The sequence below is a fragment of the Pteropus vampyrus genome, unplaced genomic scaffold (genome assembly GCF_000151845.1).
Source record: "Pteropus vampyrus isolate Shadow unplaced genomic scaffold, Pvam_2.0 Scaffold1, whole genome shotgun sequence".
Lineage (NCBI taxonomy): Eukaryota > Metazoa > Chordata > Mammalia > Chiroptera > Pteropodidae > Pteropus > Pteropus vampyrus.
Window position 1 is genome coordinate 35,471,762 of NW_011888782.1, and position 14,490 is coordinate 35,486,251.

Sequence of the window (14,490 nt, forward strand, 5' to 3'; positions counted from 1 at the left end):
AATTTCTGGAAAAGATTAAAAAAAAAAAAAAAACTTCCAGAAAGTAACCAGACTAGCCCTTATAAAGAATGACCACCATCAGTGCATATATTTCAAACTAAAGGTTAATATTGCAGTCAAATGTCACTGCAGAATCATCTAACACTAAGTACCAAATTGAACATAAGCGAGATTATGGCATAAATAAAATTTTTTCAACAGGATATACTATAAGCTTCATGTTTATTAAATATATCTTATTATAAACACAATTTATTTTTTTTTAAAGTTAGTTGTCAAAACATTTGGTTCCCAATCCATTTTTGCAAAACTGATTTAGCATCTAAATCAAATTCAGGTCAAAGTTTCCACCTCCATTGCCTTCTTTATTTCCAAATCTGTATCTAGAAACATCTTTTCTGGATCTACTCTCCCTGGTTCAACATACATCCCTACGTACATTTGTATATACTGTTACCTCGGCAACACTTTTAATGGTGATAACCTACGCAAGTGAATACTATAGTTATTTTATGTTTATATATTTTCTCTTCCTAAGTTACTGGATAACTTTTACAAACTTTATTAACATGTGAATATCAATCATTATATAAAACTATGTAGAAAGTAAAAATTGCCTGAACAAGAAACTAACAAACAAATACCTATTCAACCAGCCTTCATTAAATATAATCGCATTAAATCTACCATGTAGAAAGTAAAAATTGCCTGAACAAGAAACTAACAAACAAATACCTATTCAACCAGCCTTCATTAAATATAATCGCATTAAATCTACCATAAAGTATATTGTCATTGGCAATAGAAGCTTATATTAATGTATAATTTAATTATTTGCATTCATTTGCATTCATAGAACTGGAAGTTCTAACAGTAAAGATGATAAAAACAGGGAAGAGAATTAACTTAAGAAACAACTCAGTGAAATTTCTTAATAAAATTCTCTGTTTTTTCTTTGTATGTATATTATTTTCATTTTGTTTGAATTTTGCTTTTGAAAGACAAATATGAGATTTCTTAAAACTGACTGTTGGGGTGTTTCTGGGCCAGTTAATTTAGCTATCTATTAATTTAAACTTATAGTGAGGGTTGGTCCACAGAATGATAACTTTGAGACACAGGTATCAATTATCAAGGAAAGAGTCAATTATGACCGTAATTTTACTTATTAAGGTATAAAAATGGGCTTACCTCCAAATTTTTAACAAATAATTAAACTAATTAGATTTAGCATGGCATTCTCTACAATGTTAGTCATTATTAATTAACTAACAGTTAATGAAAATTAAATCTTCTCTTACCAGTGGATCAGTTGATTTTTCTACCTCATTCTTGGTTTCCTCCTTAGTCTGCTCCACGACAGGAGGATCCCTATTTTAAATGAAAAAGAAAGGTATATTCAGAGCATCTCGTTACAAAGAATACAATTGTAGTAGTAAAGAATCTAATGAGTGATTTGTCTGAAAGTTTCAGAAGTGTAAACTCTATGCATCAAAGACTGATACAGTGGTAGATGCCATATTGCTTTAGGGACACAAAGAAATTATGCCATGCCTTTACCGTATGGTAGTAGAGAGAACAGAAAACTGATGGAAAAAACTTTTCATCTTTAAATAGACACACAATAGACCAAAATAATAGAAAAAAGTTAATTTTATAGCACTGTATCAATGTAAAGAAAAAAGGTTCTTGAAAAGGTTGATGTTTGGTTTTGTGTGCATGCATGTGTGTATTTATGAAGACAATAAAGGTTTGTAAAGGATCTATATAAGAACTATAACATACAATCATATATGATTTATAATGATCTTAATTTCATACACTTGCAGAGATAAAACTGAGGTGAGAAACTTACATCAATGGATTGATTTACTCAGAACCATATTTTATAAATATTAACTCGTTTTACTTCACATTTATGTACTCATTGGACAGAAAATCACTTATCATCTACTATGTGCAAACATTTTCTAAGGGAAAACTGGGATAAATAAACAGTATATTATCAACATTGTGAAAGTTTCAACAAAAGATGATTTATATACACAATATTTCACAATATGATTCTCAATGTTCTTTCAAATGTAGAAAAGAAAAACCTGTTGACTGCCTTCTAAACCCCACATCAAAAAGAAACACAAGGAAGTTCCTTGTGTTATCAACTAATGAAAAATATTGCAGCAGTATTCCGAAGCCTTTCCAGGTTTGAGAAACAAGAGTTCAAAATGGTCTCAAATCTATACTCTACTTGCTTACTCCATTTCATGATTATTCACACCTTCATTCAATAGTTCTCAATCTCAGATGCATATTAAAATCAGCTGGTAACCTTCTGAAACATCCAGATGTCTAAACTCTACTTTAGAGTTTCTTAATCAAAATGATTAAGAAATGAGCTACTATATTTTCCATAGGTTCCATAGCAAATTTTGATGTGTAATCTTCATTCTCTCTCCAACATTAAAATTGCTCTATTGAGGTTACTAATGAAATCCTATTTGCTATTCCAACAGCTTTGTCTTAGCTCTCATTCTACCTGGATTTTCTGCATCATTTATTGTTGTCCATCATACCCTCCAACTCTCCTTGAAAACCTCTGCATTTTTTGCTGCTACTGGTTCTCTTCCTAGCCTTCCCAGCTGTCCACTTTAGTTTGTACCACTGACTAGCTCTCTTCCTCTCATTCATTTATTATTTTAATAATATTTAATACAGAACCATAAACGTTATCCATATCAAACCATGTTCCTGGTATAAGAACAGGAAGGCATATCAGGAGCCACAGATAGCAGATAACTTTATTCTATAGAAGGGTAAACTGATATCCAGAGAGGTTACATAACTTATTTTAAGTTATACATCCAATAAGTAGTAAAGCAAAAACCAGAACCAGAACTAGTTTTTTTTTTTTTTTTTTTGCTATTCTACCACTTTTATCACCTGCATACTTTGTTCTGCTGCTAAGAGAAGCTATAACCACATATCCTGAATACACATAATGTTCCATTTTTAGCCCTCTTTTTTCTTACTATATTTTCTACTTAAATCAATCTCATTTATGCACATGTATAAACACTCTCAGATAAGGATTAGATCCTACTTATTCATTACCTCACCTTCAAGTATCTAGCTCAACATCTGACATCCTGATTGGAGGGGAGAAATGGACATTTGGCCTGGGCCCAGTTGAACCACCTAATAGAATTTTCTGTTATGCTGAGGTTACCTTCTATAAAAAGAAAATAATAATAGCATCTACCTCATAGAGTTGTCATAAGGTTTACATAAGTTAAAAATTTTTAAAGTAGTTTAAAAAATGCCTGACAGAGTGAATGATGAATAAATGCTCGTTAAATGATAAATAAAACATTATTTTGTTGAGAATGTCTCAAGTGTGGCAAGCTGTAAAACAGTTTTTAATTCTTAGCTATTTAGCCAGGGTGTGGTCCTTAAAATTTTTTTCTAAAATTAGATTTCACCCAGGCTACATCCCTTAATAATCAAAATTGCAAAATTATCTTGAAATATAAGGGTATCTCATTCACACTAGCTTTCCGAGGTTATATGAAAGAGATAAATGTTATGTCTTCAGAATGCAAAAAATGCAGTTGGTTTTTTTCAATCTGTCCCTTACCTCACAAAAAATTCTTCTGGTAGAGAATCCATGATGAACAATGTTCTTTTGCAAAAGTCTTATTCCAGTGCTTGCAGACTGACTTTTACTATTGCTGTTTAAGGCTGTAAGGAAAATAACCTTTTTAGTAGCAAAGTTGGAAGATTACATTCTTTCTCCCTACTATATAAATAGTACATATCATTAAAGAAAATTTTGAAACTACTATAAAACAAAAATCATAGTTTTATCATCCAAACATAAATCACTTACATTTTAATATACTTAATTTTTTCCAAGCATAGGTATCTTTTTCCAATTTGTTATCATATTGAATAGACAAAGCTCTACACCACCTTTTTCACCACTGAACACTATTATCAAAACAATCTTTCATATTCCTTTATATTTTTAATAATCATTCCTAATGGCTATAAAACAAATGGTTGATTTCCTTGACCATTTCCTTACGGTTGGACATCAGATTCTCATTGTTTTAGTACAATTAGTATTTTGACAAACTCCATTGTCCATAAGGCCTTCTCTATATTTATGATTTTTTTTATAATAAATTCTTAGAAGTAGAATTCCTAAGTCGAAAGACACAAATATTTTAAACCTCTTAGTGTATATTGGTAAATGGCTTCCCAAAAGGTTTGTAATAATTTAGGTTCCATACAGGTATAAGAGCTCCTGTTTAACACAATCATGATAACACTGTTTTATTTTCTTTTAGTCTAAAAATAACATTTAACCCCCTTCCCCCAAAGTCGTATGATTGTACATCTCCATAAAATAAGGGAAGTGGGATGTAAAGAACTCTTGCATATTCTCTGGTTCAAATATCAATGGATGTTGTGGATGTTTCCTGAAAGGAAAAAAAAAATACGGAGGCAACATGAATGAAAACAAAAAGGAGAATAAACTATCATTAGTATGTTTATTTACATAGGTCTCTATTTAACTATCCCAAGACCGACTTTTCTACATTTAGTCCCCTATGTGCTCTCTTTCACTGAGTGTTCAAGCCTCCACACTCCATTGCCCTCTGCTAGGCTGACTTTCCTTTCTGATCCCTCTGTACATAAGCCCAGGAATTGTTAGAGCAAACTATTGCTTAGTGCTTTGGGGCAAAGAAAGAAATGATGAGGAAAAAGAAAAGAATGTGGCTGCAATAGCACAAATAAAAGAGTCTTAGAGTGCTTTGGGCTTGCTGCCAAGCATAAGACCATAAATTTTCTTATTTGTTGCCTCTGGACTGCTTATTTATCTTAATAACTGGGTAGCTAGTTTCTCTAATAGCATATTTAATATACACCAAAAAATTAACTCGTTAGAGCTTTCGGAAGCCCATTACTAAAAGGCAATTCAGCACAGATAATTCCCAAATCAAGAAAATATGTTCCACAAGAACATTTGCAAGTTACCAATTAAGAATTCAGATTGTATTTACGTTATGTAGTTAGGCAAGCATGATCGACAGGAGTGAAAGCCCAGCACTGTAACCACAGAAGTCTCCCTTAAAGATCTTCCTTAAGGACCTCCCAGAAATATCTCCTTTAGGGTTATAAATTACCCCAAATCCAAGAGCACAAAGGCCATAAAAGCACAAGCTAAACCAACCACAAACGTGTGCAGAAAGTACTACTCCTGCCCATAATCTCAGCCTCATTATACCGTCATCATAACATCATGACTTGCCTGGAAGTTCATGAATCTAATTATAACAGACTTAATTCTGGGTAAGCACATGTAGAGTAGGCAAAGTGTTATATAGCAGCCACTGTCAGTCAAGGTAACCTCACAAACGGATCTAGGACCTCCCATCACAGCTCAAATATAAAGACGTTCTCATTTTGCTGTTACAACTCTCTTGGCTGAGAACCTCCTTCTCCTAAACTCTACAGGGTTTCAGCCTTCCTTAGAATGACACATCTCCTTCTAAAATGTACTTTCAATAAATCTTCTAAATCTCACTGACCTGTGATTCTTTGCTGCATCAGTGGGGAAGAACTGAGGACACCACACCCCGCTCCCCCATGCTACTGGGTGGATGCTGGATTTCACATCACCCCAGCAATAACATTTACTCAAAGAAACATTGTTTTACATGATACTGAGTCTCCCCTAGAGCCAGAAAAAGACAACACATAGGAACCAAAAACAGCAGGACCTAAACCTGCCTATGCCTTGAGGTCTGAGTATCCTGTCATTAATGAGCTTAACCTAGAAGGGACCTAGTCCAAAAGATAAAAGTTCTGAAGGATCATCTGCAAAACAAGTGTTCCTAATTATAATACTACCTGTATTTGACTCATACCAGTTCAAGTTACACAGAAAGTCTTGAGAGACAAAGGTAATTCTCCAACAATTCAACTGTAGCTGATACTTCCTAATCAAAAGATTTACACACATGCTGACTTTCATTTAAATTTCCTCATTTAAGACAGAGCTTTCCAACACCTTAGTTTCTTGCCTATCCCTAACAAAACACTTCTTGCTGTCAGTTTGATAACTTACCTATGTAGAATCAAGTTCTCTTAATTATTTTAGTTTTATTAATTATAAAACTCAATAGATAAAGTCATTTGTCTATTTAAATTTGCATTCTGTTCAAATACCAATGAAAGATACAACCTAAAGCTAATGATGAAGCAGAGAGAGGTTGGATAAACCTTGTTATTCATTCACACTAAATCACATCTGCTTCATCTCTTTGACAAGGCTGTATAGAAAAGAGCATGGCTTTGAGAATTTTATGATTGTGATCAAACTGTTTTTCTTTTAAGGTTTCTATAACCTCCCAGGGTTATTTTAATAAAAAGTAACAGACATTACTTCATTGCCAGATCATATAAACATAAGCCTTTACTAGACAAAACAATCCCTTTTTCTACAATTTAAAAGCTCAGACATGGATACCTCCCCCACTCTGATAAGCTTTCCTTCAGTCAGTAGCTGTTTGTATAGATAATAGGGAGGCTAAAAAGAAGGGAGGCAAATCCTCTGGCAACAAAGTAGAGACACTAGAAGGCCTCTGCTAAGCTTATTCAGTGTTCAGCTTGAAAAAGAAAAGGGTGTAAAATTAATCAGAAGACATTAGGATACTGAATTCAGTTGGACGGACGGACGGACGGACGGACGGACGAAAGGAAGAAACTAATGGCTTTATCAGCCTGCTTAAAAATACAACTTAAAATGAATTTCTGTGATGAAAGGTTTTCCAGGAGAGAGGATCATCAATCCCATCATTTCCCTAGAGCTGAGCAGATCTGTATGGAAAAGCCTACCAGCAAGAGCAGCAGAAATAGCATTTTACAGCCTCTGTCAAGAAGAAAAGTATAATTGCCTAGCGACAGAAAGGAAGTAGCCAGCCTGAAACATTACTCCTTCTTCTAAAATAATTCAAAGGTTCTTAACATTTCAGATGTCGAATGAAATCTTTAAAATTAGGGTTAACATGAGAGAAACAGTAAATCTGGTTTACTCTGGTGTATTCATTTCAATAGACTTCCCCTATCAGCAGGAAACTAAACACTGTCTTCCTAGAAATGAGGAATTACTCTTCCCCTGGAACCTACTCAGGTTCTGGCTGGTTGACCAGAGATTCGACAGCACACCTTTACCCATCAATCAAAATAATTTTATTTGCAGACTGTTTGAAAAATAATTACCTTATATATCTTGATATCAGTAACATGCCATTTTTAACACTCCCTCTACCTGAGCTCCCAGTTCCCACTTTCTCTCTTATCCACTGAAATTATAACAAATATTTTTTTTTTAATCATGAAGGTTTTCCCATTTTTAAAGTTGTGCTTATTCACATCAAAGTAGGCACAGCTCTTGTTTGGAATTTTTTAATGATTCATTTAAACATTTACCTTCAAGCACTCTTATCACCTCCCTAAATTGTATATAGGCACACTGTTTTTAAATCCACTCAAATGTTCATCTTAAGTCACCTGACTAATTTAGAGGCACTGATTGGCCAACAAGTTTACATTTCAATCTGTGAGAGGATGTCCCATGAATTTGCTACCTTTGTCAGCTCTGGCACTTACAGATCACAATGTCAAGTAGAAAAGTAAATATCGATATTAAAAAAAAAAAAACAAAGAAAAAACTCATTTTTCTCAATTCTATTAGCTCAAAAACAAAATAATAGTTTTCGTATTTTTCAGGTGAGTTCAGTTATTGAGAACTTTTCTTATGCCTACTAAATTGGAGTTTATCTTGGCACTACCGATACTTTGAGCTGCATAAATCTTTGTTATGGGAAGCTGTCCTATGCATTTTTAGAATGCTTACAAGCATCCCTAGCCTCTACTCAGAAGATGCCTCAGCAACTCTCTCCCACCTTTTATTTTAGTCCCATCGTGGCAACCAAAAATGTCTCCAAACACTGCCAAATGTCCCCTGGGGGACAAAATTGCTCCCAGGTGAGAACTACCTAATTAAATGAATGAGTTAAAAAGTGAAAAAGTTAATTAAATGAACGCATAACAGACTGCTCATAAGAAGAAAATAACGACCATTCTGATATAAACGTGTACAAACAAAAAATAAATCACTTGTCTATAACAAAGAGAAATGACATAAAATACCTCATTTAGATTTCCATCAATGCCAAAAGTTAAATCGAAAGTCAAAAGCACAGAAACACTAGAATCGGTCTGCAAGGGTATATAAGCCTGCTCTGACACACACTAACTGTGCAACCTTGTGTATATGAATTAACATCTCTGTGCCTCAGTTTCCTCATCTAAAAAATGGGGGTAAAGATGTTACCTGTTTCATAGGGTTATTGTGAAGATTAAGTGTTTAAAACATGTAATAGAACACTATCTGGCACATAGTAAGTACTATATGAGTGTTCCTATTATCACCATCATCATCACCATCTTTTAATTATTTAAATTTTCAGCAAAATTAGTGCACTTTTCTTCCAATTTTCTACCTTGATGGAGAAGTGTCATTGTAGAGAAAGGAATGGTAATAATGACACTTAATAATTGGGAAAAAAACATCATTTTCAAATATATCTTACATGGCACAAATGGCAGCTTATAGTTTACACACGTTTGGCACCCTGCATTTTTCACATTAGCACATATACGTCAGCCATATTCTTTAAACTACATGATATGCCATTGTATAAATGTATCATTTTTCCTGACCACTATTGACAAATACTTCAATTGTCTCCAGTTTTCTCTTGTTTTTGTTTTATTTTATTTTGGCTATTACAAACAACGCTGCAATGAACAACCTCAAACTAGTAAATTGGTAAAATTTGGATAGTTATTTTTAAAAGCTGGATTTACTACCTCAGCATTGAATTAAATGTGCTCAAGAATTCATGGGTCTGTTAATAACACAAACTCTGACACTGTTAGTTATTACTTCTGCTAAATTTTACCGCAAGAATTCCAAAAATTCCTTAAAGTTGATGTGAGATGTTTTGGCCACATATGAGAAATATAGTAACCACTTTAAGGCTAGGGGATCCACTCATGTGAGAAAAGTGGCTGCCCCTCGTTATCTCAGAAAGGCATTTGTTAAGAAAGATTTAGGTGAGAAGGTAGATCGAGCTTTTAGTTATGAAGTTTCCATTCACATAAAATTGACGGAGTGTATTAACTTTGGTTTAATTGAAAATAAGATTAATTTTCATTCGCTCCTTTGTGCTGGGCTCTGAGCTATGCACCTAGGTATATTGAATACGCTTCTAATCTTCACACAACTCTGAAAGATAAACATTACTGTGCTCCATTTATAAAAATTAAGAAACGGAGGCCTAAAAAGTTCACATATCCAATAAAATAAGCAGAGCGGGAATTCATGCCCAAGTTTCACAAACTACAAACTCTATATTCTTTCCACTATGTCCCATTAACTGTGATATTTGACTTTATATTAGCTTAGTGTACAATTAGGAACTGAACTAGATAATATGTACACCCTCAGAAATAACACTATTTGCATGACTGCATTGATCAGTAAACAATACTGTAAAGATAATCATTCCATCTTAGTATTTCACAGTATACTATTCACATTAGTTTTTGCTAAGAGAATTCATTTGATCAATAAAACAATTCAGAACGATGCCAGATATTATATGGCATTAAAAAATAATAATGAATTATTATGAATAATAATGCTTGTCTAAATACTGTCAAGATTAAAGATTTGGGGGAAGTCTCTAATTTTTTGATCACATATTTCCAAAGCAGTAAATGTGAAAATACACTTAATATATATTAATAGTAATCCATTTATGAAATATATGCAGGTACGACTATAATATTGAAGTGAATGAAATTAAAATAAGTAAAAATAAAAGCTCTAATATTTGTTCCCACACTCCAAAAGACAGTCTCACATATTTTGAGATGTGCACACTCCACTTTGGACACTACTGTCTTAGCAGACAGCTTCATATTTTAATTCAGGAAACAGATATGTATCCATTTCATGAACTTGATAATATCTATTTTCTGAAAGACGAAAAATTTAAAAATGAGACATACAAAAGACCTTATTCTACACAAAATAGGTCATCAACAAACATTAGTTATAATTTTAAATGATTACATTAACTTAAAATAAAAGTATATCCCTTTCATATTTATTAGCTACGAAACTGGATTCAGAAACAATGGCTAGTACTCGTGTTTAAAAAAAAAAAGGCAACCTTCTGATTCTGAGATATAATTTTAGATGTGAAAATGGAGGGAAAAACATTTATTGAAAATATTCAAATCCTGAACTCCTAACCTAGAGCTGAATTCTATGAAATGAATAGAAAAGAAAAACAGGAATTGTTAGAAAAGTGAGAAAGTTAATTTTATGGTTTGGCAAATCATTTAGAGATGAGCTGAATTTTAATACTTGATAGTTCAGAAAGGAAACAGGAAGAAGAATAATTGTAAAGAGAATAATTTTGGTTTATATAACTTTTCTGGCTTTGTGATGAAGGTAAAATTTCTGAAAAATGACAGGTAACATAAATTATACAGACTTTGTTTTCTGGCCCTACATAAAGGGTAAAATCAATTTAATATTAGTATTTGAACTGTTTTAGCTATAGGGGGGACATGGTATCCAAATAACGCCACACCTAGACCTCTGCCAGTTCTACCACTGGATTTTTTTTGCCTTGAATCTTTGGAACCTGGGCCAATGGAACTTTTGTTCTACATGATGTTTATGCCTACTTAATAATCTCCTAGTTTTACATTTGACCTTATGTTCCCACCAGAATGCAAGCCCCACAAAGTCAGGAAAAAATTTTTTAATCCCTCTGCTATATCTCCAGTGCCAAGAACAGCAGGTGGCACACTTTAACCACTTAACGGTGATTTAAAGAATGAAGCCCTCCATCCTTCTGCACACCTCAAGTCTTTTGAAGGCAGAAGAGTGAGTCTGTGTGTAAATTAGGCTGCCTTCTCTGCTAACCTAAAGTCCTTCTTTAGATGTCAAGGGCAGCCCAGATGATACAAGACTGATGATCCCTGTAGACAACCATGGGGTCAGGATAGGGCCTCTGTCCCCTGGCAGCTACTTCTCAAGTGTTCTTTGTTGGTTGCTCACCAGCTCTCCAACCTCTAAATATTTAAAAACTTCAGGGTTCAATCTTTTCTATCTACATTCACCTTATGTCATTTGGTCTCGAGGCTTCAAATTTTCACCTCCAACTTTGACCTCTCCCTTAACTACAATATATCTTCAACAGCCCATTCAACATCTCCCGGATATCTAGTTGACATCTCAACATAACTGAAACAGTTCTAAATATTTCCCCCTCCCCACAAAATAGCTGAAGCAGAGCCACCCAGCCAAGTCAGACCTAGGTCAGACTAACTGCAGTTAACCCGCAAACCTGTGAGCAAGATATTAATGCTCATGATTTTAACCACTGAGTTTTGAGGTGATTTGTTATATAGCAAATACTGATTTTACATACTCCGCCCTATCTAAAATACTAACATCCACCCTGACTCTGATACTTCCAGCCCTTCTTCCTTTTCTTCTCTTCCATAGCACTTCTTACTAACATTCATATATTTTACTTACATGTCTTGTTTATTGTCTATGTCCACCATTAAAATAAAAGCTTTACTTGTCTATTTGATTCACTGCTATATCCCCAGAACCTAGAAAAGTACCTACCATTCAAAAACTCATTAAATATATAGTGAACGAGTGAACAATTAGCCCTGTGTTAATATCTCTGGTATAATTCCCATATGACAACATTTATAAATTCTATAAATTCTGCACTTCTCTTAAAAATATAATTCATATCTTCATTTAGTCTGACTCGTCTAATATGACTTAAACCTGGTCATGATACATTAAAAATTTCCATTTTATTATTCAGTACTGAAGATATTTTTAAAGTTTGCCCAGAAAAAAATAAAGGTGCTAGACAGCCCTAAACTAAGATTGTAAGACCCTAAGCAACTTCTGTTTAACTCTCTTACATGTTACCCAAACTATAAATTAGAGGAAGTACCTAAGCCAAATACAGAGAACAGAGAGCAACAAAAATTTACAGGACAGGGATTTTATGCCAATCTTTGAAGAATGAAGGAATTGGATACTTAATATTCTGCACCCTCTCAAAATCATGTTTTCCTATAGCATATTCTATTTCTCTTAATAGCACTTATCCTGGTTTATCTATTTCTCCAACACACTCTAAGCTCTCAGAAAAAGATCTAGTACTTGGTAAATATTTGATGATTGAATAAACATTAGCATTTAAAAATATATTTACCTGACTGATAAAATGCAGATTCTCACTTTAGCTTCTGTCTTTTTAAAATTTTTGACACAAAATAAATGTTAGGAAAAAATACAGTATGGAAATATACTAAGCCTTCAACTTTTAAAAAACTATGGAAAGAACAAATAAAGAAAAAGGGTACGTATATGGATGGAATTAATATAGATAAAAGTAAAATTAGTGATTAAAAAAATAAAAGTTGGTTGTTGAAAAGCTGAATAAAATAAACAGCTGGAAAGCCCAATAGTAAGGGGAAAAAAATGTTAGAATGATAAGTAAATTAAAAACTACAAAGAAGAGATTAAGATGATTATTGGAATATTGATGCAGCTTTACATCAATAATTCTTTAAATCTAGAGAAATGGTTGGTAGGCCACAAAATTCTAGTATTTCTAAAATTAACTCAAGAAGATAGAAAAAAATTATCAGATCTATAACTCTATTACAAATACAAATATGATCAGATGATTCCTACGTGATCTCATTATTCTATAGCACAGAAAAAAAGATGAAAAACTTCCAATTCATTTTTCAAAGTAACATATAACTAAAATTCCAAAGACAATAAAGAAAAAAATATTTTAAATTCTTATGAATATAAAGTATTTGCAGCATAGCAAATAGGTGTATTACTACTACACCTGTGTGATGGCAAATTATTACACATCTTAGTTTTTTTATCTGTAAAACAGAAAATATAATAGTACCTAAAGCATGATATTGTTATGAAGATTAAATAGTAAAGTTCTTAGTACAGTTCTTGGCACATGGCAAATGTTCAGTAAGTGTTAGCTATTATTACCCAAAGGATGAAAGCAACATAATCGACTGAATTACATTTTAAAGGGGGAAATAAGAAATATAAATGTAAACATTTGACAATTTTTTTAGAAAACATTTTGGCAAATATTTAAATAAAACAGATATAAAGGGCAATCTCCTAAACATTTGAAAGAATATTTATCACACGTCAATAGCACAAATTATACTGTGTTAAAATACTGGTTGTTTCCATTTAATTAAGTATTAAGACAAAGATATTCAGTATTGCCATGATTATTCCATATTTTTGAGATTACAATAATGAAATAAAGTAAAACAACAAATATTGGAAGAGATGAAATTATTATTTGCAGATGATATACAGTTAGAAAGTCTACGAGAGTAAGCACAACTCGTTAGAATAAGAGATTTTAGTAAGTTGAATAAAAGATGTACCAAAAATCAGTTCTTTATAGTGGCAATGACAACTTAAAATTTATAGGAGAAAAAGACGACCAACTCACAGTAACAAAAATTATATAATACCTGGGAACAAACTTAATGAGAATAGTACCAAACTATATGATAAACTTTCATTGAACATGAAATATAACCTGAATACTTTCTATTAACTACTCAACAGTACCAGTATCTTCTCAACCAGACTAAAAACTTGGAATCCCTTCTAGTTTCATCCCTCTCCTCACTCTTTACATCTGAAATTAGTCACTGAGTCTCGCCTATTTCATCTCATAGATATTTCACAAATTTATCACCTCTTTGCTATCTTCACTTTAATTATCCTAGTTATCCTTTGGAAAGACTCTAGCAAATTAAATATTCTTCCCACTTCTAGTCTTATCCTCCTCAAAATCATAGTCCATCCAGCTGCCACAATAATCAATCTAAAACACAACCTAACTAGATCAGGCCCCAGTTTAAAACCAGAGGTCACCACTGAATTCTGGATGGAGTCCAAGCTCAAGGCTAATAAGGCCTTCATTCATCTGGACCCAACTTTAGCTCCTCCTCCTTTTCCCCCTTTTTGGGGCTTAAAATACGGTTCCGTTTCCAATATTAGGATAGCATCTCTGATTAAAGATGTGTCAGCTTCTCACAGATATCATCATGGTACATCCTACTAAATTTACAACATCAATTTTTGGTGAAGATTTTTTGAGAAAGATACTTTATATTAAAATGAATACTGTATATAAAAGATGCAAAGTTTGTGTGACTGCTTAAGTTAAAATGCAAGATTTCAGAGAAAGATAGCACTTACAGTGAGCAGTTTAAACCCTTTTCCCTTGGCTCAAA

At 33.0% G+C, this 14,490-nt stretch overlaps 1 protein-coding gene across 20 annotated transcripts in view; it reads right to left on the reverse strand.

Moving 5' to 3' along the window:
• The window catches only part of DZIP3 (DAZ interacting zinc finger protein 3), a 96,358-nt gene that overhangs the window by 79,442 nt on the left and 2,426 nt on the right, over nucleotides 1–14,490 (reverse strand). For all 20 annotated transcript variants that reach the window (XM_023526786.1, XM_023526851.1, XM_023526815.1 and 17 more), the window contains 2 exons: nucleotides 3,635–3,738; nucleotides 1,302–1,371 (listed from right to left, as the gene is read on the reverse strand). In XM_023526786.1, coding sequence (XP_023382554.1) covers nucleotides 1,302–1,371; nucleotides 3,635–3,666 — 102 coding nt within the window. In that variant the 5' untranslated portion in view covers nucleotides 3,667–3,738. The remainder of the gene's footprint in view (nucleotides 1–1,301; nucleotides 1,372–3,634; nucleotides 3,739–14,490) is intronic.